Consider the following 23,095-nt stretch of genomic DNA (forward strand, 5'->3'; position numbering starts at 1 on the left):
GCTACCGGGAAAAAGGAGTGTGCATGCAGCCGAGTGCAGTGTGTTTACATTCATGCCACAGTGGGAAAGGTCTATCTCTGTGTGTTACATACAGCATCATGCACATTCAGTGAGTGTCTATGTGGCAACTGGCGTGCTTTTTGTGTCTCCATTTGTGGCATATTGTGTCTGTGGGTGTGCTGGAGTATGTGATAAAGCCTGGTGTGTTTGAGAGAGAGAGAGAGAGAGCAAAGAAAAGCCTTGAGGGGGATTTCCTCTGAAAGGGAAAGCTTTTCTCCTCCCCCTCTTAGACACTCTCTTACTCCCTCCCTGCCTCCCCCCCTCCTTCTCTCTCTCTCTCTCGCTCTCTCTCTCTCACCCCTAAACTCTCAAAGTAGCCAGAGAAGCGAAAGAGAAGAGAAGCTGGAGGATCAACAGGCAGCCTGACAGTGTGCCTGCTCTCTGTGCTACACACTGAGCCTGGTGGGAGTCTACGGAGCATGGAAATGACTTTGGTTGCTTTTCGATCAACTCACGGTCACGTGGACGTACTTCAGTCGACTTCTCTTGTTGATGCTCTAAACATGCACAGGTCTCACAGCACAGAGCCCAGGGAGGCTGTCTCCAGAGGATTATAAGGACCCAAACATGAAAACAAATCTTTGCTTTATAGAGGAGAAACGTCTGCAAAGATGGTAAAGTAAACATCACAACAACACAAAGTTTTAGTCGTGTTGTCCTTCTAGTCTGCCGTGAGAGTTAAAGTGCTCCACTGACCCAGTAACTGAGCCTCTGGTGCCTGTTTCTCTCTCTTCACTCATGTGTGTCTGAAACTTTGGAAGCCTGCTATGTAATAACTAATGCATTGTAAACGCCTTTTTGTCCAGCTGCATGATACTGTGCACGGCATTGATGCACATTCTTTGTTCTCTTTTTATGGACCCGTGTCTTTGTGACACACAAAGGCAGCTGAAAGCTAATGTAACAGTGCTCTTCAAACCTTTTTTGTTGTCCTGAGCACAGTCGGCGGGACTGTTTCCCATCAACAGCCCCACGGCGTCTCGATCTGTCTGAGTGTGACACGGCGAGGGCGACCGAGAGACGCACATTGTCTCCGGTTTGGCGTCTTTAAGCCCTTTGATTAGGACTTCATTGATTCGCATGGCACACATACTTCAGTGAGTGGTGAGTGCTTTGGAGCATAAATTAGTTGACTGCATTGCACGGGCACATAATGCAATTCTCCAGTTCAGTGTTGTTCAAAGTTCAAACCACTTTGCACGACTGGAAGGGGACCAGTGTGATCCCAGTAACAACAGAAACTAATGAAGGACAAAGAGCGAGTCACGAGAAGGGATCGTGTCGTCTGATGACGGGTTTGTGGAAGCTGTGGCGTCTTTGAACTTGTGTTCCCTGAGTGCAGATGAAGAGTTAGGGGTTTGATAAACATCACAAAGCGTCATTCAGTGTACCTTTCGTCTTTATACGGAAAGCAGTCGGACCCCCGAGCATCTGTTGAAGTGTGCATGACAAACGAGGACTTGGCTGCTCATGGCGGCCACCGCTGTCCCAGAACTTGTTCGACCAGCGTTCTCAGCCCCCTCTGTTTGTTTTACTCATTGCGCGACTAATGTTGTCTTCCGAGACCACCATCCAGCTTCCAGTCACGATGTCTAAATTATTAGATTACTGCGTCGTGCGTGACCAGGAGCTTCAATCCTGGGCAAACACTGGGCAGGAATGAGTGTTTACCTTCACAGGAGTAAACTGTGTGACAAGGACGGCCGAGAGTCATTCATTCACCTGCAAGGTCACGGACTGCAGCATGCGCTTCATTCATTTGCAGCGAACGTGTCAGTTGCAGAATTAAAAGTTAATGCAAATCATGAAAGCCTGTAGTCGCACCTGGGTTATCGCACGTTGTCCTCGTCTTAGCAAAGCATGTTTAGTTTGAGCTTAGCGGATATTTAAAAAACATTTAGCTTTCACGAGGCGAAGCACGTCATTGGTTTTGATCGTTTTCTGAATTCATAACAAGGAGATGATCTTTGCTTATTTACACACCCAGAAGACGCAGAGTAATATCACCATCCATCTGGGGTTTGTGTTCATCTGATGGACGTGAGTCCACATTCAGTCATACGTCCTGGCCTCGCTCTGAAAGCGTCCCAGAGACTCTCATCAGCAGCTCCCTCCTCTGCCTGGAACCGGTATCACACCTTCACCTGAGCTCCATTTGGCAGACACATAATAATTCCAGGCCGCTGCTTCGCTCATTGCGATTCTTGCCAAATGTCACCGGATGGCCAACGGGGATCATCTAATACACCAATTTGATTTATAGAGAAATTATGTATAATTGCCGACATCTGCCCCCGCGGAGCTGTTCGAGGCAAATTATTTCAATCGACGAGTCGAGTTTATGAGAGCTGTGAAGCATATTTTTCAGTGTGTTTATTGTCTCTGCATCACAGAAAGTGGGTCAATCTCAAGAGTGCATTTTCAAAACAGAGCGGGGTGGCGAGTGTTCTTCGGCTCGCATTGTCTCTAGAAGTTTCTTTCCCGGTTGCTCCTCTGGTCGTGTTTTTTAGGAGGACAGTTTCCAAAAACCAGCCGAACAACTTGAATGTGTCCGTCTGAGGCGACTCGCCGTGTGCAACATTTACCGAAGGATAAGACCTCCAACACGTACGCCATGTAGACCGCTGAGCTGTTTGCAAAGCTCAAGGCCGAAGAGCAGCAGATGAGAGTGTTTAGCGCGCTCCTCGTAAACACACTCACATGCTGACCAGCTAACACATCCCTGGTGTTTCAGGGCTGGATAGGTTTTTACAAGGCCGTATTATTAACCCTTCTTATTAAGGTGCGCTGCAGCCTCTGGGTTGTGGTTCCCTGAGAGTTTGCCAGAAAGCGAGCTGTTTGGGAAATGAGCCTGAGATCCAGGTACTTTGTTTCTTCATGCTAAATGGGAGCGGCTCATTAGGAATCCGTCACGCACATTCCAGAGGAAAAGAAAAATGGGCCGACGTGTGAACATTTTAAGACGTGCAGGTTTTTGAAGTTTAGTATTTTTAAAGTCACGTCTGTCCCTAAAACACACACAGCTGCACTTCGTTAGACATTGGGCAACTGTTTTTTTGGGCTGTACACCTGTTTGATCCTGTCGTAGTTTAAAAAAAAGAATATGCAGATGCAGATATTGTGCCACTGCTTTTCAAATGTGGCTGTGAGTCAGTTTTGACAGCAGTGATTCATGTGGGATTCAGACACACTTGGCCGATTGTCCTAGAAGATGGTAAATGACAGATGTTATCAGCAGTGTTGAGTCTTCTAAATGACACGCCAGAAGTCTGAATTTAGAGATTTATTGGAGATTAATGAGTCGCCAGTGAAATCAAATCTCATCTCATCCAGTTTCATATTCTCGGAAGTCACGTGATGAGAAAAGAAACCAGACAACTGGGATGCGGCCTCTTCACAGCCCGTAGTAAAGGTCTGCTAGCGAACACACACACACACACACACACACACACACACACACACACACACTCCTGGCAGCTCTCAGAAAGGATGCAGAGGTTTCTCCTGGTTCCAAGGATTAAAGATGGCTTAGCTGAATGGATTGCCCCTCTGCTGAGTTTAACAAGAGATCACACACAAAGGCAGCTCTGTCTCACCGCCGGATAGAAGATAAGGAAAAGTTTAAGGAGGAAGAAGTGGAGAAGGATGGGTCATCACAGAGATACTGGATTGCTCCAAGACTCAGCATCTAGGTTTTTGAGCATGAAACCAGCTGATAACCCACCAGCCCTTCGCTCTGATTGGCCGAGTCGTGTCATCTCAGCCTCTTAAGACGTATCTGCGCGTCCGTGCGTGCAGAACTCAGGCAGACTTTAAGATTCACTGCCATGTCTTCACTTGTGTTTTGGGGGTTCAGACCGGAGGTCCAGAGACAGTCGATTTGATCTGAGGATTTAAAGTAAATGTGACGACCCAGTCAAGACGGAGACGTCAGCAAATCCTTCCAGCGTGTGTCACCAGGAGCCAAAGTGCATTTAGTGGAAGTTAATCTTCTTTAAAATCACATTCTGGACATTTTACCTGCTCTAATCTGTGGAGGCTTTGCGGCTGCTGACTCAGATACACATTGTGCATTACACACCTTGACAGCTTGTTTACACTGTGGCTCAAACCCGGGTCCTGACTCTCTTTGGCCAGAGCCCGAGGCAATATGGAGGAAACCTGTAATTACGTGCTTAGTACTCAGCACTGAACAAGCTCCCAGGGGGCCCGAAGGGTGGAGGAGACAAAGAGAGGAGCTGTTGTCCACACCAGCGTGCCGATTCAGGTCAAACAATGATCTTTGTTGGAGACTGAAGGCTCTTAAGAGTTAAATTACTGGCTGCGCTGGCCGATAATGGGCAGGGAGGGAATCCCCTTGTGCTGAATGTGTCGAGGAATGTGGCCGTCAGCTGGACATCCATCAAGCTCCGCTGTCTCTGCAGGCCAAAATAAAGACTCCGGATTTAAGCTTGATTGAACGTCGCTCGCTGGCTGATTGTGGGAGTCGAAATACTTTGAAAAAAAAAAAAAGAAGTAGCGACTCTGTTTCTGTCACCGTGAGGCACTGTTACCTCAGGAGCTCAGGTGGATGCCTTGACATCACTCTAAAGTATGTTTTAATGTAACATGTTTACAGGGTGTTACATGTATTGTGTGTTGTCCAGAGAGGTTGTGGGTAAAGTTTATAAACTTCTTGATTTGGGCTTTTTCAGATCCAAAATTGCTTCCTCGCTAAATTATGCAAGTGCGCGGGCAACTGCTTTAGTTTTCTATTAATTATGACTATGATTATGATTCAATCAATGTATTCAAAGACCAAATCAACAGCTCCTCCTCTTTGCTTTGACTTCCTGCTGGTTCAACTCTCCAGAGGATCCCTCTCTTGAGACCACCCACAGAGAGAGAGAAGAAGTTCATCCAGGCATGTTGACAAAAAGAGTTTTAATCTCAGATGGTTTTGAAGTAATGTTGTGATGGTAAGTCACTCGTATGTTCCTTTAGGGTTGGATTTCAGTGAAGTGCGGATTAAAAAGCATATAAAACGTCCACAAATAGAACGTCCGAGCACGGGGACGTGACCCCTGGTTTATCTTCAGCTTTGAGAAAAACAGTAGAAGCAAAAGTTGAAGGGCTGCAGTCAGTCTCAGACAGCTGTGATCCATTACGCTTCACGAGCCGGCCTCCACGGTATTCTGTTCCCCATTTCCTAATCTGTTGTGACAGATGTGCACAATCAGAAAAAAGAGGAAGCATTCCTCTCTACTGAGGACATGAAATGTCTACAAGAGATACAAGGACTTAAAGTAAAGTGGTCAACTATTGATGTGGATTTACACCGAGCAGCCGCCAGGTCCTGCTGCACACTTCACTTGATCTAAAGCCACCTGGTGGCTATACATGTACCTACAGCCAAGGTTCAGCCAACAGGTGATGCAACACCAAGTCTCACAATCAAAGCTTAATGATTTACTCTGTGAAACATGAAACCACGTTATGACCTTTGTTCCCTTAATGTTTCAAGACCGTCCAACGTGCTCACATCCACTAGCCAAGCAGTCAGCACAGCCCCAGAGCTCACGAGTGCTGCACGAGTGTTTACCCTGGCTAGTCTCTGGTCTCTAGTCTCTAGTCTTGGGTCTCTGGTCTCTGGTCTCTGGTCTTTGATCTCTGATCTCTAGTCTCTAGTCTCTAGACTTGGGTCTCTGGTCTCTGGTCTCTGGTCTTTGATCTCTGATCTCTAGTCTCTAGTCTCTAGTCTCTAGTCTCTAGACTTGGGTCTCTGGTCTCTGGTCTCTGGTATCTGATGTATGATCTCTAGACTTGGGTCCCTGGTCTTTGATCTCTGATCTCTGATCTCTAGTCTCTAGTCTCTGGTATCTGATCTCTGATCTCTGGTCTCTGGTTTTTGATCTCTGATCTCTGATCTCTAGTCTCTAGTCTCTGGTCTCTGATCTCTAGTCTCTAGACTTGGGTCTCTGGTTTTGGGTCTCTGGCCTCTAGTCTCTGATCTCTAGTCTCTAGTCTCTAGACGTGGGCCTCTAGTCTCTGGTCTCTGGTCTCTTATCTCTGGTCTCTAGTCTCTAGACGTGGGTCTCTGGTCTCGGGTCTCTAATCTATAATCTCTAGTCTCTAGTTTCTGGTCTCTGGTCTCTGGTCTCTAGTCGCTGGTCTCTGGTCTCTGGTCTCTGGTCTCTGGTCTCTGGTCTCTAATCTCTAGTCTCTAATCTCCAATCTCCAATCTCTAGTCTCTAGTTTCTGGTCTCTGATCTCTAGTCTCTGGTCTCTAGTCTCTGGTCTCTGGTCTCTAATCTCTAGTCTCTAATCTCTAATCTCTAGTCTCTAGTCTCTGGTCTCTAGTCTCTAGTCTCTAGTATCTGGTCTCTGGTATCTGGTATCTGGTCTCTGGTCTCTGGTCTCTGGTCTCTGGTCTCTGATCTCTGATCTCTGATCTCTGATCTCTGGTCTCTAGTCTCTGGTATCTGGTATCTGGTCTCTGATCTCTAGTCTCTGGTCTCTGGTCTCTGGTCTCTGGTCTCTGGTCAGGCCATCAAGCTACATGAGGAGGGGGGCTAAAAGCGGACTCCTTTGTGGGTCTGGCAGAGTGCCACAGCAGGGTACCGAGAACCGATTGTATGAATAGCACTCCTGCTGGGGGGTTAGCGGCTAAAACCAGATCCAGATGCAGAGAGAGTCCTTCTTCAAGTCTCCTCCTTGCAAAGAGACTTTCATTTGAGCGTCCTGGACACGAATGAAAGAACAAAGGAGTTGATGTCAATGCGCTCCACAGGTGCTTTGAGTTCTCTACACCTCAAGACCGTGAGAGTTATATTGAACACACATGACAGTTATGGAGAGATGCCCAGAAAGTTCACATTTTAGTTTTTTAACCACAACTATTTCATGTATTGCCATAAAGTATCGTGCAGATTTGCACGTCCACTTGTTTACGTTACGAGGATGCTGAATATGGTAAATACTAAACTGTGTCCATGTGAGCATGCTGTACTGCACATTACTGTCAAAATAATTGTTTGATTCATACGACAATTAACAATCAAATGAGAGGCCCAGAAGATATTAGCTCTTATATTGCACGATCAAATCAAAAGTACAATATTTGCATTGCATTAAATGCTTTGCTTTAAAGACTTCTTCTCTCTGTGCCTCGCTGGACGTCCCGTGGGGAACAGCTGATCCAGATGCAGACATTTGTACATGCAGCAGCACCAAGTGGGCCTCTCGGTGTTATTAATTCACGCTTCTTTATGTGCACTTTTGACAGGACTTGTGCATTTGACCTGCTGCTCTTCTACAAGCACAGTTTCAATGAAGCAGATCCTGGCCAGACATGAAACATACACACAGCGCTGACTTAATCACCTCCAGATACATAGAGAGGCTTTTATTAGGCTCGCCCAAAACAGCCCTCTCCATCCTGTGATCATTCACTTGCACTTTTCATAACTTTAAGAAGCCGAAAAACTCTTTGAGGGATTCCACACGAGCACAGCCGGGGATGAAAGGCCATCCAACAATGTTTGTTCCTGTCATTTTGCATTTGTAGAGCATTTGGTCTTCTTCAAATACATCAGAATATGTCCTGATATGTTAGAATAGACATCTACTTTTCCATATCACACACCTGGGGTGCAGAGTACATGACATGATTATTGTATTATGATTTAAACCACATTCAATAGTATTTAATTATTGCAATGCCAGGGTTTTTGTTTGAGGGCCGCTGTTTTAATTATATGAGACAAGACAATCTGTAGTGGAAGATTTAGTTGACCTGAGTTACATGTCTTATGATTCATGAGCTTTGGTTGACAAGTCAATACAATTCTCATTTGAGAGGAATGTGCACTCTTTTATTCATGCGCTGACACGGATGCTCTGTTAAGCAACTGTTTTATTGCAATAATTTTATTGTTATATGTTTTGTTTTTTTAATCTCTAAAATCCTAGTTTTAGATGCAAATAATCCAAATAAAATGAACGCTCAAAAATACAACGTATTTCTTTCTCAGAAAGGGACCGTTTATGAGGTAAAGCCGTAGCATTCACTTCCCGTTGATGTATCGTCTTTTTTAAAGATTTTTTAAATAAAGAATGCTGTTGTTACTCACTGACCCTCTTCTTGTCCTCCAGAACCCAGAATCCCTGGACTCGTCCATCCAGGGTGCCCTCTCGGCCCTCTTCCCACCGTTCGAGGCCACGGCGCCCATCGTACTCAGCCAGCTGTTTCGCACCATCGAGGAGCGTTACCACGGCGACGCGTTACAGTGCCTGCTGGACTTCCTCATCCCCTCCAAACACCTGCTGGAGAGTGTGCAACAAGCGGCATGTGTGAGTGTTAAAGTGTGACGAATAAATCTACTATACGCCCGTGGTCGCTTCACAGCCCAGAAAAGGAAACTCACTGAGGATCAAAGTAACCCTGATAATTGTCTTTACATCTCAGGGTATATTGTCAAATATTCGGCATTCCTTTAATAGTGACAATTTGCTAAATGTAATCAAATACAGGCTAAAAAAGGACATGTATTTTCTGTGTACTGCCCACATGTAGCTCCAAAACAAACATTCATATCCCCCAAAGAGGACTCAGACAAAGAATAATGAACATGACTTAACATGAACTTCTTTTCATATCGATATTTTAATTTGCCATTGATCCTCTAATGAAGCACTTGATATACAGTTTGGGGTGTTAGGTCACATAGGCAATGTGTATATGAGCTATGAGCTATACAGCTTACCCGTGCTTATTGTTGTGCAGTGTACAGTTTATACAGAAATGCAAATGAAATAACACATACATGTTTTAAATTATACTGGTCCCTGCTCTCTGCTCTCTCGTCTTTAGTCTTTAGTCTTTAGTCTCTAGTCTCTGGTCTCTGGTCTCTGGTCTCTGGTCTAGTCTCTGCTCTCTGGTCTCTGGTCTCTGGTCTAGACTCTGGTCTCTGGTCTCCAGTATACCCGTGCTTATTGTTGTGCAGTGTACTACAGTTTATACAGAAATGCAAATGAAAAAACACATAAATGTTTTAAATTATACTGGAAATGAATCTAACTTCACGATATCTTCTGAGAGAAGGTTACGGATGAGTGAGATTTAGAAAAAGGAAACCACAATGACACTGACAACTTGTCTCGCCCCCCCAGGCCGGATACTCCGACGTGGTGTTCCGCTGTGAGGGCTGGCCTCTGTGTCTCCGAGACAAGACCATCATCCAGTTGGCGCCCGTGAACCCGCTGCTGCTGCGCCCCGGAGACTTCTACCTGCAGGTGGAACCTTTCGGGGACCAAGCGGCTCGCGTCGTCCTCAAAAGTCTTCTGGAGGAGGGTCGTCGAGAGGTGGAGGAGACCCCCGTCCCCGAGGCTTCCTACCCCTGCATCTTCACCGAGGAGTGGCTGCGGGACGTCAACGAGGGGCGCCACGGGACGCCTCTATCGCGCTGCTTACTTTGCACAGATCAAGGAGTAGTCAAGTTGCCCTGGGTGGAAATCGCCATCCCGGAGTTTTTAGACAAGCCCAAGATCATGCCTACTTATCGGGAAGCTCCTCCCGAGCCCAAGCAGATCCCAGTACCCTCCCTTTTCAACTCCTCCACCCTGCCGATGGAAGCCATTTTGGTTCCTGCGAAACACAGGATGCCAGCATCTTTGAGGCCCGTGCACTGCTCCTCCAAACTTGTCAAAATGGATCACGAGAGGCGGACCTCCAAGTCCTGCTCCAGATCTTTAATCAAACCCGTGGGTTGGGTTTCTCCCAATACCTGGGACAGTCACAACTATCGGGGGATTGAGGGTGATTATGTAGACCTGGTGGATATTGCCACAGGCAAGGAGCTTGTAAATAAACCGAGAAGCAGCCATCCACATCCACCTAATTCCGTTGTGTTCAAACCCGTCAGACCGCCGCCGCCTGTCCCTCTTGGGACTAGCGTTCCCTGTGGAAGCACCCTTCGGTGTGCAGAGGAGCCTTGTCCCCCATGCAGCCAGAGCCGGCTGGAGCACGAGCCCGCCGACCCAGACTTAAAGTGTCGGTACAGAGACTCGTACGTGGCCGCACTGAGAAACCCGGTGGCCTTCGAGAGGGGCAGCGTAGACCTCATGGCCGCCCTGGAGGAGGGCGGCCTCTGTGAGGAAGGAGAGTTGAGAGTCAAGGTTGCATTTGAAGCTCAAAGAGACAAACTCGGACACTTTTGTAAGCACTGTAACAAACCGGTGATGAGAAGCGAGCTGTGCCAGCACCGACACTGCTGTGAACCGGAAAGCTGCGCGTCTCACCTCCAAGACCTTCCTGCGACTTCGGAACCGGAACACGTCATGAAGGAATCGCCCGTGATCTTTAAATCAACCCCTGGTTTGAGCCAGAGTCACAAGGTGCAGATGAAACTCATTTCCCACCAATCGGGACCAAATGCTGCCGTGCGTCCGGAATCAGACGGCGACATCAAACCACCTCAGAAGGTGGAGGTCGTGAAACCATCGGGGAAACACAAAGTCAAGGGGAGGTCTCTGTCCACCGTGTCAGAGACCTCTAAAGGGAGCCCACTCCTCTATAAAGTCAACACCAGGAGCCACAGTGACATCTGCCCTGAAACCATCTCCAGCATCATACAGTGCAAGAAGGCCGAACTGTTGGATCAGGTGACCCTGAAGCTGGAACGACTGAAGTCCCCTAAAAAAGGTAAGCGAGTAAAGGCCGAGTGTGTTCCTCTCTCTTCATTTGAACCTCCGTGCTCGTTGTTATTACCACACACACACACACACACACACACAGTCTGTGATGATCTGCTGCTCAATGCTCGAAGGGCCACAGAACATTCACACCAAACGGACCGATGGAGACTTCGACCGTGACCTCGCGTGGGAATGCGCTCCACCGAGATCATAAAGGCTCTTTACAAAGAAGGTTCAAGTGTCAAAGGTCAAGCGTAGTTCTTCTCCCACTGATGTCTGGGCCGCTCTTTGGCTACATTCAAGTTATTCCCGTTAGCGAGGGAGTGAACGGAAATAGCTCGCTGCACCCCGATGAAAGGGAGAGCCTGAACCCAGAGAGAAAGAGCAGGGAGACAGCACGGCATGCGAGAAGGGAGGTTCCCGTGTCCCCGGCACCCTCACGCCCTCAGCGGGGCATGTTGAGATCTTGACTGCAGACATGCTTGTCAAAGACTATTAAATCAGCAAAGACACAAGCGAGGCTTTGTCGGCCCTGAGGAGAAGCCAATTAGGATGTCTGAAATCAAAGCCGGGCTTAGGAGCCAGGCCACCGCCGGGTTTGGTTACAGAGAGCATGTCCAGTGTTTAAAGGCTGTCTGCACACAGCTGTGCAGCTGTTGAAGGAGGAATATTGAGAGCCATGAATGAAGCACTGCATAATTACTGTTATTATAAAAGGGCTGAAGGCTGCTGGACAGAATAGAAAGTAGACAAAAATTGATGCACTAATAATAAACATTAGCACTGTCTGATGGATTCAATAAACACACACATCCTCCACGTTGCACTTTATTATAATGTGTTTGTGTTTCTTTCTGTGTGTGAATATCGTTGTTTGTGTGTCCTGTCGTGCAGACTCACACTCACACAGGAGTGAAACTCCCTCCAGCGCAGACGGACCCGACTCCAAACTCCATAACTCAAAGATGGAGAAGCCGTCTCTTGCACAAGTCCAACTTCTACCTGCAAGTTCCGACTCTGCTCCGCCTCCTCAGACCGAGGAGTCGGGCTTCAGAGGCGTCCGCGGGATGCTTGAACTGGGAATTATCTGTTTGCCAGGTACTTGGGGTCATGCATCTCAAAAAGGCACCCTTCAAAATCATGTTCTTCTCTACTCGCACAGCATTTGTCATTATGATTGGGAAAAAAACAAATATACATTACTAAGCTTTGTCTTCTGCCCTTCAAACCCTCAGGCAGCAGGGACAAGACGGGCAGGGCCGTCGTGGAGGTCCATGGAGGCCGAAAGGAGTGGACGTCCACTCTAGTGTCCGTCCAGAGTGTCTGTAAACTACTGCTTTACTTACACTCCATACCGAGGTACTGACAACAACCACCTACAAAAGATGATCATTTATAATAGAGAGGCCCACTATTGGGTGGTGATCTCCTCATTTGCTCAGCAGAGGAAAGCTGTGGTTGTTTTTGTGCGACGGTATGCATTAAAAGGTCTGACCACAAGGGGGCAACAGATACCATAAATAATAGGATCCATGGGCTTACATGCATGCTCTCCCTTATGGGTCATACCTTTGTTCAGCTAGTCTTTAACAACAACAACAACACGTAGGGCGTCAAAGTGTGGAATAAGATGTGTGAAGAAGAGTGTGTGTGAGATTAAAATAAATAGACATTTTGAGAAGTGGAATAAGTAAATAAGCCTAAAAGCCTCTTATCGAATAAAGCTTTCTGTGATGAGGTCATCGTGTTTGAATTGGCCCTAACATGATCCAACTTTTTTCTAGGAAAGAGGTTCGCGAGCTGGGAATGACTTTGGTCCTCAATGCCAGGAGGAAGCCTCCTTCACTGCACCTCTACAGAGCTCTGCTGATGGCCCAGGTGAAGACCACACACCTGCATGCTCCAGCTGGACCCCCCAGTGCACGCACACAACCCACTCAAACCACTCACACGCACGACTCAACACATGTCAAATTCCTCGATTCTCGGATTAGGAAACTGACGCACAAATGCACACGTTTGTGCACGTTTGTGCACGTTTGTGATTTGTTAGCCGTAAAGAACACTCTCTTTTTCACACGGTCGGCCTATCGCACACATTCTTGAAGGAAGAAGGTCGGTGAGGATCAGTCATCTCATATCTACAGGATCAGGGGAACTATTGCATCGTATTTATGACGTCTAACGTCCTAACTATCTGCTACAGGAGCAAGCTCTCCACGCCGTGCACAGCATCGTGATGCTAGTGGATAAAGACACTTGTCCTCGACCTGAGAAACAGCCGGGGTTGCAGGTCAGACATGAAATCGACTTCCGTGTTTTTATCCGATGAAATGGTACGTTTCCTTCCTGCCTAACGAGCCTCTGTGTTTGACTATAAGATGGACGTGGTGACTTCTATGAAAGCCCTGAACAAGACAGTTGAAGCTTCCCAGCTGACCTCTGACCTCGGAGGGACCTTTACTTACAGTCATACCGACTGGCTGCAGTTCCATCAGGTACTGAGGGTTCACTCTCCTCCCACGAGCAGCAGCCTCCTCTCAGAACACACACACACACACACACACACCAAACATTCATTGTGTCTGTTGTTCTTTAATGCCTTATATAGCTTTGAGTGGATGAGGTCATGAGAGGAAGATGCAAAGTCCTATCTAGATTATTAATGATAGTATAAATTACTGTCCGTTAACAAGATATTTCATACTGGTCAAGTGAAACCCTGACCCTCATGTCATTATAATAACAGTAGTAAATATGCAGCAGAATGTAATATGCATGCATCATTTGACTGCAAATCATACTTTGAATACGTCGAATCAAAAGAATCTGTGTGTGTTTTCTCCGACGCTCAGTTCGTTGTGGACAAACAGCTGTTCCAGTGTGGGCTCGGCGCTGCTTGTGGCGCTCTCTCTCAGCAGCAGATGGCAGAAATGTTGTGTCTTTTCAAATGAAAGCTCTTGGGTTCATTACGATGTACTTAGGTTTATTTAACCTCCCACTCATTCATTCCAGAGGCTGCTTTCCTTCCTGGCTGAGCTGCGAGGAGCAGACATCTTGTTGCAGAAGGCCATCAAGAAAGTGGACGGCAGCAAGGCGACCGACTCCGCCCAGGTAGAAGATACACTATATATATATATATATATATATATATATATTTATATATATGATCCCAGCGGGACGTTGTGTGATCGGTGCACATGTGTGTTGACTTTGCTTTTGTCGTGGCTGCTGCAGGAAGTGCAGCAATGCATCCAGGAGCAGAAGGCCTCAATGAAGGAGGTGCTGGAAGACTCTCGACTGGTTACCCTGCAACGAGAAGGAGGGGCCGCTCTGGCCCGGATGAGGAGAGAGGAGTTCAGGTTTCCCCTCTCTGAGGACTACAGGTATCGGATAATATCTAAATCTACTCGTGTTCTCCTTTTTGTCCCAACCCGCACACCGTAGCATCGCTCAGTGTTTAAATACCACTTCACCGGCTTTTTCTGGCATCTTAAACTAAACACTTTAAATATTGAAATATTAAACATTTCCTCACCACCACATTTCTGACTACTTACCAACGAAAGCCTCTGCACACCCACACAGGTGTTTTCAATCACTTCGCTGGTTATTCCTCTTATTTGGGGTTAGTTGGGTGGATTTATGGGTATTACATGCGGTCACATGACTATGTACTATGTAATAACTACAAGTATGAGCCTCAGGATATAACAGATGGGTAAGGGAGATGTCCATCAAGCGCAGTTTGTACACGACCACACTGTTCTGAGAACAGCTCCATAAGTGAAAGGGGCTTAAAGATGTTTCAAACATAGCTTATGCTTAATAATAAACTACCAAACAGCATCAACAGTAGTTTGATTTTGTTATACTTGCTTTAACATTTAAATATGACTTTCTTTTTAATACTTATAGTATTTATAAATCAATAATACATAATAATATAACACACGTTGAAAAAATTGTTTTAATATTGATTAAATAAATATAAATATTTACAGATTATTATAATATACAGACAATGTGTGTGACAATGAATAGAATAAAAACAAAAGTGTGTAGCAACTTTAAAATCATAATGTCACATATCGTCCACAACCTTCTGAGGTCATCCTGATTGACCCCAGAAGGAAGTGACACGCCTCACAATGCAACGCAAGCGGTTCGTGACTGTGACCTCCGTCCTTGCAGAGATGCTCTGGAGTCCGTGACCAGTCTGTACAACCAGGTGGAGGAGAAGCTCCACACTCTGGTCATGAGATCGAACGAGTCCCTGCAGCACCTCGACTTCCTCTTCAAGCTCAGAGAGATGGAGGCCACGATCAGCACGGTAACAACATATCCTCATATGATAAAGTAAAAACACGGCTCTTTGTATGACACATTGTGTCATTTCCTCAATGACGTTTCGCAGGCCGGGGTGTGGTTCGACGCAGAAGGCGAGCAGACACTGAAGCGCTCAACCGATGACACCCTGCTGTGCACGGAAAAGGCCTCGCAGCACTTTGACGTGTTTCACGCTCAGTCGAAGGTACAACGATGAAGTCATAGAACGAGGTTAAGAAACACGACACGCTCCCTCATTTGGCTGTCTGGGTGTCGCTTTAGTTTTCTTTCATTTTGATACAGTTAAAGCATTACGTTTACTCCACCGTTCACAGTGACTAGTGGATTAGAGACTTGCATCTTCTCATTTTCTTCCAGGACAAACATCAGCGCGCCTTGAGCCTGGTGGCGGAGGCCAAGGCACTCGTTGGCACGAGTGATCCCAGTCCTGCAACAGATGTTTTTCGCACTCTGGTCAGCACTTTCAAATCCAACATGGATGACTTTATGCTGCGGGCCGAACAACAGCGCAAAGAACTGGAGACAGCGGTGCACATGCACCGCTTCTCTGAACAGGTGTGTGTGGTTGGTCGTTGCTCCGTGAATTTTAACAATCTGACATTCATAATTTCATTTTTTCTTTCTTCCCTTGCCCTTTGTCCACATATTTCTAACTGATTCACTCTCTCTCCCTCTCCAGGCATCTGCCCTGGCCAAGGAATGCAGTCATTTTTTGGAGCAGGTAGAGCCGGGGTGTTACCCAGCTCAGACCCTGAGAACACTCCAGATGTATGAAGAGAGATTAGGTGGCGAATTCTCCACCCTGCACTTCCAGGCTCTGAAAGCCAAGGCCTGTGCCGGGGCCTCGGGGGTGATGGGAGTCTGGAATGCAGCCCGGATCCAGTGCCAAGAAGTTGGGCAGCGTCTTAAAGAGATGCAACAGAAAGAGAAAGGAGTAGATAAGAACCAGATCCATCAGATCACAGCCGCAAACCCTCAAGGGGAAGTCGGAGGAATGGAGAAGGAGGAGAAAAGGAGCGAGGCGGGGGAGGACGGTTGCTCCCTGACCCAGCAGCCGACCTCTCAGAAAGAGGAGGTCCATGCACCAGAAAGCAAAGGCGAAAGCACCACTGAGGCATGCGTCAGCCATCATGTAAAACCGGACTTGAAAGGAGAACATCAAGTGCAGGAATTACATGAAGGCGCAATTAAAACTGAGAAAATTGAAAAAGAGAAATTCACACAAAACATTGACTGTCATCCAGAAACCAGGTGGGGGCCCAGAGAGCACCGCAGCGAGGCCGATCTGAGGAGCTCAGTCGAAGGGGGCGTCAGCTTTCCACCGCACCGCCCTGTGGGTCGGTCCCTGAGCGAGGGCGCAAGCGTTGGCTCCGGTTTGACGAGCATCTCTGGCTTTTCCCCGTTGAATGTGAGACACAAACACTGTCGGGGTCAAAATCTGCAGCCCGTCCAAAATCTCCCCGCTTCCCACAACGAGAGTTCACGGTCGGGAAACCTGAGCCCTGAGTCAAAGGGAGACAGCAATGAGGAGGGTGGAGGATGCACAGTCCTCACCCAGAGCCCTCAAGCGTTGAGGACCTCAGAGACATTACTCACAGCAAAAGAAAACAAAGGCAGCAATGTTGTGTAAGTGATACCTCTCTCCTTTAGCTATGAGTTAAACTTCAGGGAGATGGTGTCCAGGACATTAAAACTACACCGGTCACTCTCATGAATGGCACAATTTGTTTTCCAGTTAAACAACGCTGTCATTCCCCTCAATTAAATAATGTAAAACTGAGTGTTATGTGCTTTAAATAAAACAATGGTTTTCACATTTTACACAGGAAGGTGCGCATGATCATGGAGGAGCTGCTGTCCACAGAGAGGGAGTACGTGAAGGCCCTGGGTTACGTTCGAGAGCACTACTTCTCCGAGCTGGAGAGGCCCGACGTTCCTCAGGACCTCAGGGGCCAGGGGGGGAGCGTCTTCGGCAACTTGGAAAAACTCCACGACTTCCACCGCCATCATTTCCTTCGCGAGTTGGAGAGCTGCGCGACGGAACCCTTCAGGGTGGGGCGCTGTTTCCTACGACACGTAGGTGCCTTCGGGTATTCGCGCCGCAAAAGAACACAAGTATATTCACTTTGACGGGCTGTGGGGGTGCACCCGAGGGATCGTTGTTTCTGTGATGCAACCAGAGTATGCGTAATGTCGAGGAGTAGTTCATGGTTTCCTGTTACGAACCCGAAATCTTGATTATTTAGCAACAAAAGCCCTTCCAGATGTGTCCCAGCTGTCGACTGATGTGCCTTTTTCATTGGAAATAAGGAAGAGCGAGCCCACGCTGCATTTGTTTGGTGGTGGTGATGAGAATAACGAATGCTCTTTGTTTATTCCTTTTTATTTTAGAGGGAGAGCTTTGCTTTGTACGCCCTTTACAGCAAGAACAAGCCGCAGTCTGATAGCCTGCTCATGGATCAGGGACAGGCTTTCTTCAAGGTGAGAACCACGGCCAGAGGCGTCATCGTCCCATAACCACATGCTAGCTCTGCTTAAACATGCTAGCTCTGCTTAAACATGCTAGCTCTTCTTAAACATGCTAGCTCTGCTTAAACATGCTAGCTCTTCTTAAACATGCTAGCTCTGCTTAAACATGCTAGTTTTTCTTAAACATGCTAGCTCTGCTTAAACATGCTAGCTCTTCTTAAACATGCTAGCTCTTCTTAAACATGCTTGCTTTTCTTAAACATGCTAGCTCTTCTTAAACATGCTAGTTTTTCTTAAACATGCTAGCTCTGCTTAAACATGCTAGCTCTTCTTAAACATGCTAGCTCTTCTTAAACATGCTAGCTCTTCTTAAACATGCTAGTTTTTCTTAAACATGCTAGCTCTTCTTAAACATGCTAGTTTTTCTTAAACATGCTAGCTCTGCTTAAACATGCTAGCTCTTCTTAAACATGCTAGCTCTGCTTAAACATGCTAGCTCTTCTTAAACATGCTAGTTTTTCTTAAACATGCTAGCTCTTCTTAAACATGCTAGCTCTGCTTAAACAATAGGGAGAATACATGGTGTATTTTAGCAAAGCCAGAGCAGTGCTTTCAACTAAATGCTAACATTAGCATGCTAACATGCTAACAGTGACACTCGAGAGCCTCGTATGGCTAACACAAAGAAAAGACTGAATGAGAATGTGCAGTACATCTCTATATATTATTGTATTATCTTGGTGGATGTCTTCCCATCCGCTTAATGTTAGCGTGTTCTACGTTGTTATGCTAGCGTCAGCTGTCCTCTCTTCACACCCCAGCACAAGCAGCTGCAGCTGGGGGATAAGATGGACCTGTGGTCCTACCTGCTGAAGCCCGTGCAGCGCATCAGTAAGTACAGTCTGCTGCTGCAGGACGTGAGGAGGGAGTGCGGCCCGGCACAAACCCGAGAGACGGCTGAGGTCAAGGCTGCCCTGGAGGTCATCCACTTCCAACTCCACCACGGCAACAACCTGCTGGCCATGGACGCCATCCACCACTGTGACGTAAGACAGTTGCTTTCTTTTTCACTTATGAAACCGTAATAAGAAGCAACAGTTTTAGAAAGTTGGATTGTTCATGTCTTATACACAGCACATACATATACAGGTACACTGTACAGATAGAGTGTAGTGTTTACTACGCTGTGGTAAGAATGACGTATCGCTCTCTCATCCGGCGTTGAGCAACACCTTCGGAATATCTATTGCAATATGGAGGGAAACAGGTACAGGCAGGACGACAGCCAGTAAGAATGATGCCAGTAGGGAGGAGGAGTGAGGAAAACATTCATCATTCATTGTTATTTGGATTTGTGCAACGCCGCCTGTCGATCATGAGTAATCTGGGATGGAAGAAATGAGATGGACGCAAAGGTTAAGGATTGATTTCCATGGAATGTAAAGGGAGGTGTGGGATGATGGTCTGGAGCTCCAATAGCTGGGGAGCAGAGATGGAACTTCATGATTTCTGATAGCAAAGTTCATCCGGTTGTGTATCGATGTTCACTGTCTTTGCGTGAGTCAGTTATTCTAAATCTGCCGTTATTCTCACCGTCTACAAGTCTGTCGGTTTGTTCGACTAAATCTTCACAAGCTGAATTTAGAAGCTGAGGCTGCTTGAATATTAAATTGCTAAAGAAGAATACCTTCTCCTTTCTGGTGCATTGTCGCTGACCCTCTGCAGGTTAATCTGAAGGAGCAGGGCCAGCTGATACGCCAGGATGAGTTCATGGTCACGTTCAGGAAGAAGAAATGTCTACGCCACATATTCCTGTTCCAAGAGCTCATTCTCTTCAGCAAAACCAGGAAGACGGACGTGGGAAATGAAACGTACATCTACAAACAGTCCTTCAAGGTGCGCACGTTGCTCCGCACGCAAACGCATGTGATGTTTTAATGTAAAATGTTTTTCAGGAATACCAGTAAAATGATTATGCAATACTTACTCCTACACTAATCACGTATAATTACTCAATGCGTGACTCATCATTTACACAGAACATCTTATAAATCACTCTCCCCCCCCCCCCCCCCCCCAAACGCATGTGATGTTTTAATGTAAAATGTTTTTCAGGAATACCAGTAAAATGATTATGCAATACTTACTCCTACACTAATCACGTATAATTACTCAATGCGTGACTCATCATTTAAACAGAACATCTTATAAATCACTCTCCCCCCCCCCCCCCCCCCCCCCACCCCACACACACACACACACACACACATAATTACATTCATGATCAGTGTGAAAATGTCCGCCCCAGAGTCATTCTTTGCCCAACACTTACACAACATTTATTATATTGTGTCCCTTCGTGCAGTTTCGTTATTAACCTTCTAAAGCACTGCACAACAAGGCCCATTCCAACAGAACTGAAGTCTTTTGCCTCACTGCTTGCCGTAGTTAAAGTACCCAGCTGGTCTTGGTTCACATTTAGACATCAGATGTGGGCATGACCCAAAACAGCGGCGACAGCGGGCTGTGCTTTGAGATCTGGTTCAGGAAGAGGAAGACGCAGGACACGTACACGCTGCAAGCAGGCGGCCGGGAGGTGAAGGACTCCTGGACCAGAGACCTGGAGCGGATCCTGTGGGAGCAGGCGGTCCACAACCGAGGTACCAAGCAATGCACCAACACGCATGCACACACTGTGCCAATGTGATGGTGGCAAAGCCTGGTTTGTTCACGATCACATATACGTTGCACATCCATTACAAGGAATTGCACTCGGTGAAATGTGCATAACAATAAACATAGACATAAAATACAAATTAAATTCAAATTAATTGATTCAAATTTTAAATAGAACATTTTAAATTACTAAATATATAAATGTAAAAAAATAATAAGAATAAGTGAAATATTATAGATTAAAAAATGTTTGAAAAATAAAAATAATATAAGATAACCAGGAATTTGACTCGGTGAAATGTGCATAACAATAAACATAGACATAAAATACAAATTAAATTCAAATTAATTGATTCAAATTTTAAATATAACATTTTAAATTACTAAATATATAAATGTAAAAAAATAATAAGAATAAATGAAATATTATAGATTAAAAAATGTTTGAAAAATAAAAAATAATATAAGATAACCAGGAATTTGACTCGGTGAAATGTGCATAACAATAAACATAGACATAAAATACAAATTAAATTCAAATTAATTGATTAATATTTTAAATAAAACATATAATATAATAAACATAGTGCAGTAAAGATATTAATATATTTGGCTCAATATTGGTAATATGGGATGCACAGTAATTAAGCTGAAATGATTTCTGAAATCTGAAATAAACAAACTTTTTAAACTGTGCTTTCACATGTTTTTTAAGACGTCCGTATGCAGGAGAGAGTGTTCATGGGGATTGGAAACAAGCCGTTCATGGACATCCAGCCCAGTGACGCAGCGATCAACGACAGAGCCGTCAGCTGTGCGATGATGGGGAGAGGTGAGCAAAGCAAGTCAGTAAAGCACGTTGAGTTATATATATCTATAATATCACATTTCCTTCAATCAGGAGACATTGTGATATCTTTCTATCACTCTTTGGCTTGTCACACTCCTTTCATACTAAGTATCCTCTCCTGGCGTGTACAGAACACAGGGTGCGGTCCTCGATGGGGTCGAGTGATTCACGGGACGGACTTCGGCCAACATCTGTCGGTTCAGGATGCAGTTCGTCTTCCTCGTCTTCCTCGGGAAGAGGTTCTCTGGTGGGCTACATGTGTGGGCCGAAGTGGAGGGGGGCTGGAGGGGGCCTCGGAGGGGGCCTCGGAGGATACGTATGCCCTCCTGGAGCTCTGGAAGAGGACGACCTGGACCACGAGAGTGGGAGCCACAGCTTACTGTGTGAGTTGTGTGCTCTTAACTCACAGATGACCTAAATGTGGATTATGATTTATTGTGAGTTGACTGGAAGATTAGAGGCAGTGGTACAACCAGGCGCCTCCCATTGCCCATGACAGGGTGTTATTAATGGGATGTGAACAGCTTCGCTGAGGCTGCTTGGTATCGTGTTTCGCGGCTTTTTTCCCCCAGTTTTATTCCACTCCAACAGGGTCAGAGGTCAGATGTGTGAGTCGAGGACATGTCAGAAAGTTGTTTGCTAACACGGTGTTTAAACCCATCCGTCCATCACGTGTCAATCAAAGCCCTCTCTTCGTTCCAGTGGACAGCTCCGAGTCGTCCGGAGAGAGCGTGAGCGGCTTCAGCAGCTCCAGCCACAGCTACCACTCTGCAACCGGAGGAGAGGTGGAGGACGCCTCCGCGGTCTCGGCCTCCGCGGTCTCGGCCTCCGCGGTCTCGGCCTCCGCGGTCTCGGCCTCCGTCATCACTGTGAAGGAGACAGCGGCCGCTCTGGCCGGACCCCCCGAAAGAACCCCACCGGCAGTTGCCCCCAAGCCAAAGACCAGACCACAAGACCGGGCCCGGGATCCGCTCCGTGGCGAGGTGCAGTACAGCGCTCTGTTCGTTGGTTAAAGACGTTTCCTCACACTGACAAGTATATTTATTTCTGCATGCTTATTGTAATATGTCTTTGGTTAATCTGTTGTTATTAATATTGAATTAAAAATGTTTTTATGACACAGGTTCAAAACACTAGTGTTGGAAAATCCACTGAGGTTTGACCTGTGATGTGCTCCTATGGGTGAGTATATATATATATATATATATATATATATATATATATATATATATATATATATATATATATAATGTATACAATACGACCACTTTTTGAACAACTAAGAGTATTAATTACAACACTTACCTTCTACAGATTTGGAGGCAACCCAAGAAAAGCTGTCTCTCGGTGTCAGCGTTGAAGATGAAACTATTAAAACACACCTCCTTTCATACCAGCTGTTACTCCATTACCATTCTGTAAATACATGTTCTTTTTTTACTCTCACCACTAAAACAACATGTCTGTAAATGTACTGATACGTGTTGAACGTTGCATAGTGCAGTCAGTGTAGTTTCATAGCTCTTTGAGTCGGTTACGTGCTATTTATAACATCAATAAACTCATAATCCTGCACCGTCCTGATGGCATTGAGGTCTTGTGGAGGTCTGGAAACACCTTCATGTCCTAAAGGTGTTTCCTTTAGTGCAGATCTATCTAACTCAATACATATGTGTCCTACTTATTTCCTTGAAAATAAAAAGTCCTTTTTAAAAATTGTATTATTAACCATTTTGTGTGAAGTAATATTTTACTGGAATCGAGATATGTAACATCTGAAAATACAGAACATTTGCAGTGATGATGAATGTGTTTTTATTTGGAATAAACTAAAACCAACGTGCCAACAGTCAGACTGACGTTTATATTGACATTTATAGTTTTGATACGCCTGAGCAGGGTTGCAAAATTCAGGGAATATTCAAAGTTGGAAACTTTCCACGGGAATTAACGGGAATAAACGGGAATAAACAGGAATTAATGGGAATTAACGGGAATAAACGGGAATAAACAGGA

General features: G+C 45.9%; 1 protein-coding gene across 3 annotated transcripts; it reads left to right on the forward strand.

Moving 5' to 3' along the window:
- The first annotated feature begins 314 nt into the window (after positions 1-314).
- On the forward strand, positions 315-22,879 carry quo (quattro). 3 transcript variants are annotated; one of them, XM_034532685.1, is made up of 24 exons: positions 315-674; positions 8,194-8,391; positions 9,211-10,741; positions 11,629-11,832; positions 11,970-12,093; positions 12,519-12,612; positions 12,941-13,027; positions 13,116-13,232; positions 13,750-13,848; positions 13,972-14,120; positions 14,929-15,067; positions 15,152-15,268; positions 15,442-15,639; positions 15,764-16,710; positions 16,911-17,160; positions 17,476-17,565; positions 18,375-18,599; positions 19,279-19,449; positions 20,036-20,213; positions 20,945-21,061; positions 21,211-21,462; positions 21,782-22,062; positions 22,203-22,261; positions 22,394-22,879. In XM_034532685.1, the coding sequence occupies exons 1-23, from the start codon at positions 672-674 to the stop codon at positions 22,239-22,241; spliced, it is 5,610 nt and encodes a 1,869-aa protein (XP_034388576.1). In that variant the 5' UTR covers positions 315-671; the 3' UTR covers positions 22,242-22,261; positions 22,394-22,879. The 3 variants fall into 3 exon arrangements, with proteins under 3 accessions (XP_034388576.1, XP_034388577.1, XP_034388579.1); XM_034532686.1 differs by lacking the exons at positions 21,782-22,062; positions 22,203-22,261; positions 22,394-22,879 and having other exon boundaries at positions 20,945-21,074; positions 21,211-21,349; XM_034532688.1 differs by lacking the exons at positions 20,945-21,061; positions 21,211-21,462; positions 21,782-22,062; positions 22,203-22,261; positions 22,394-22,879 and having other exon boundaries at positions 20,065-20,191.
- Positions 22,880-23,095: the final 216 nt, after the last annotated feature.

This window comes from Cyclopterus lumpus, chromosome 5 (genome assembly GCF_009769545.1).
Source record: "Cyclopterus lumpus isolate fCycLum1 chromosome 5, fCycLum1.pri, whole genome shotgun sequence".
NCBI lineage: Eukaryota > Metazoa > Chordata > Actinopteri > Perciformes > Cyclopteridae > Cyclopterus > Cyclopterus lumpus.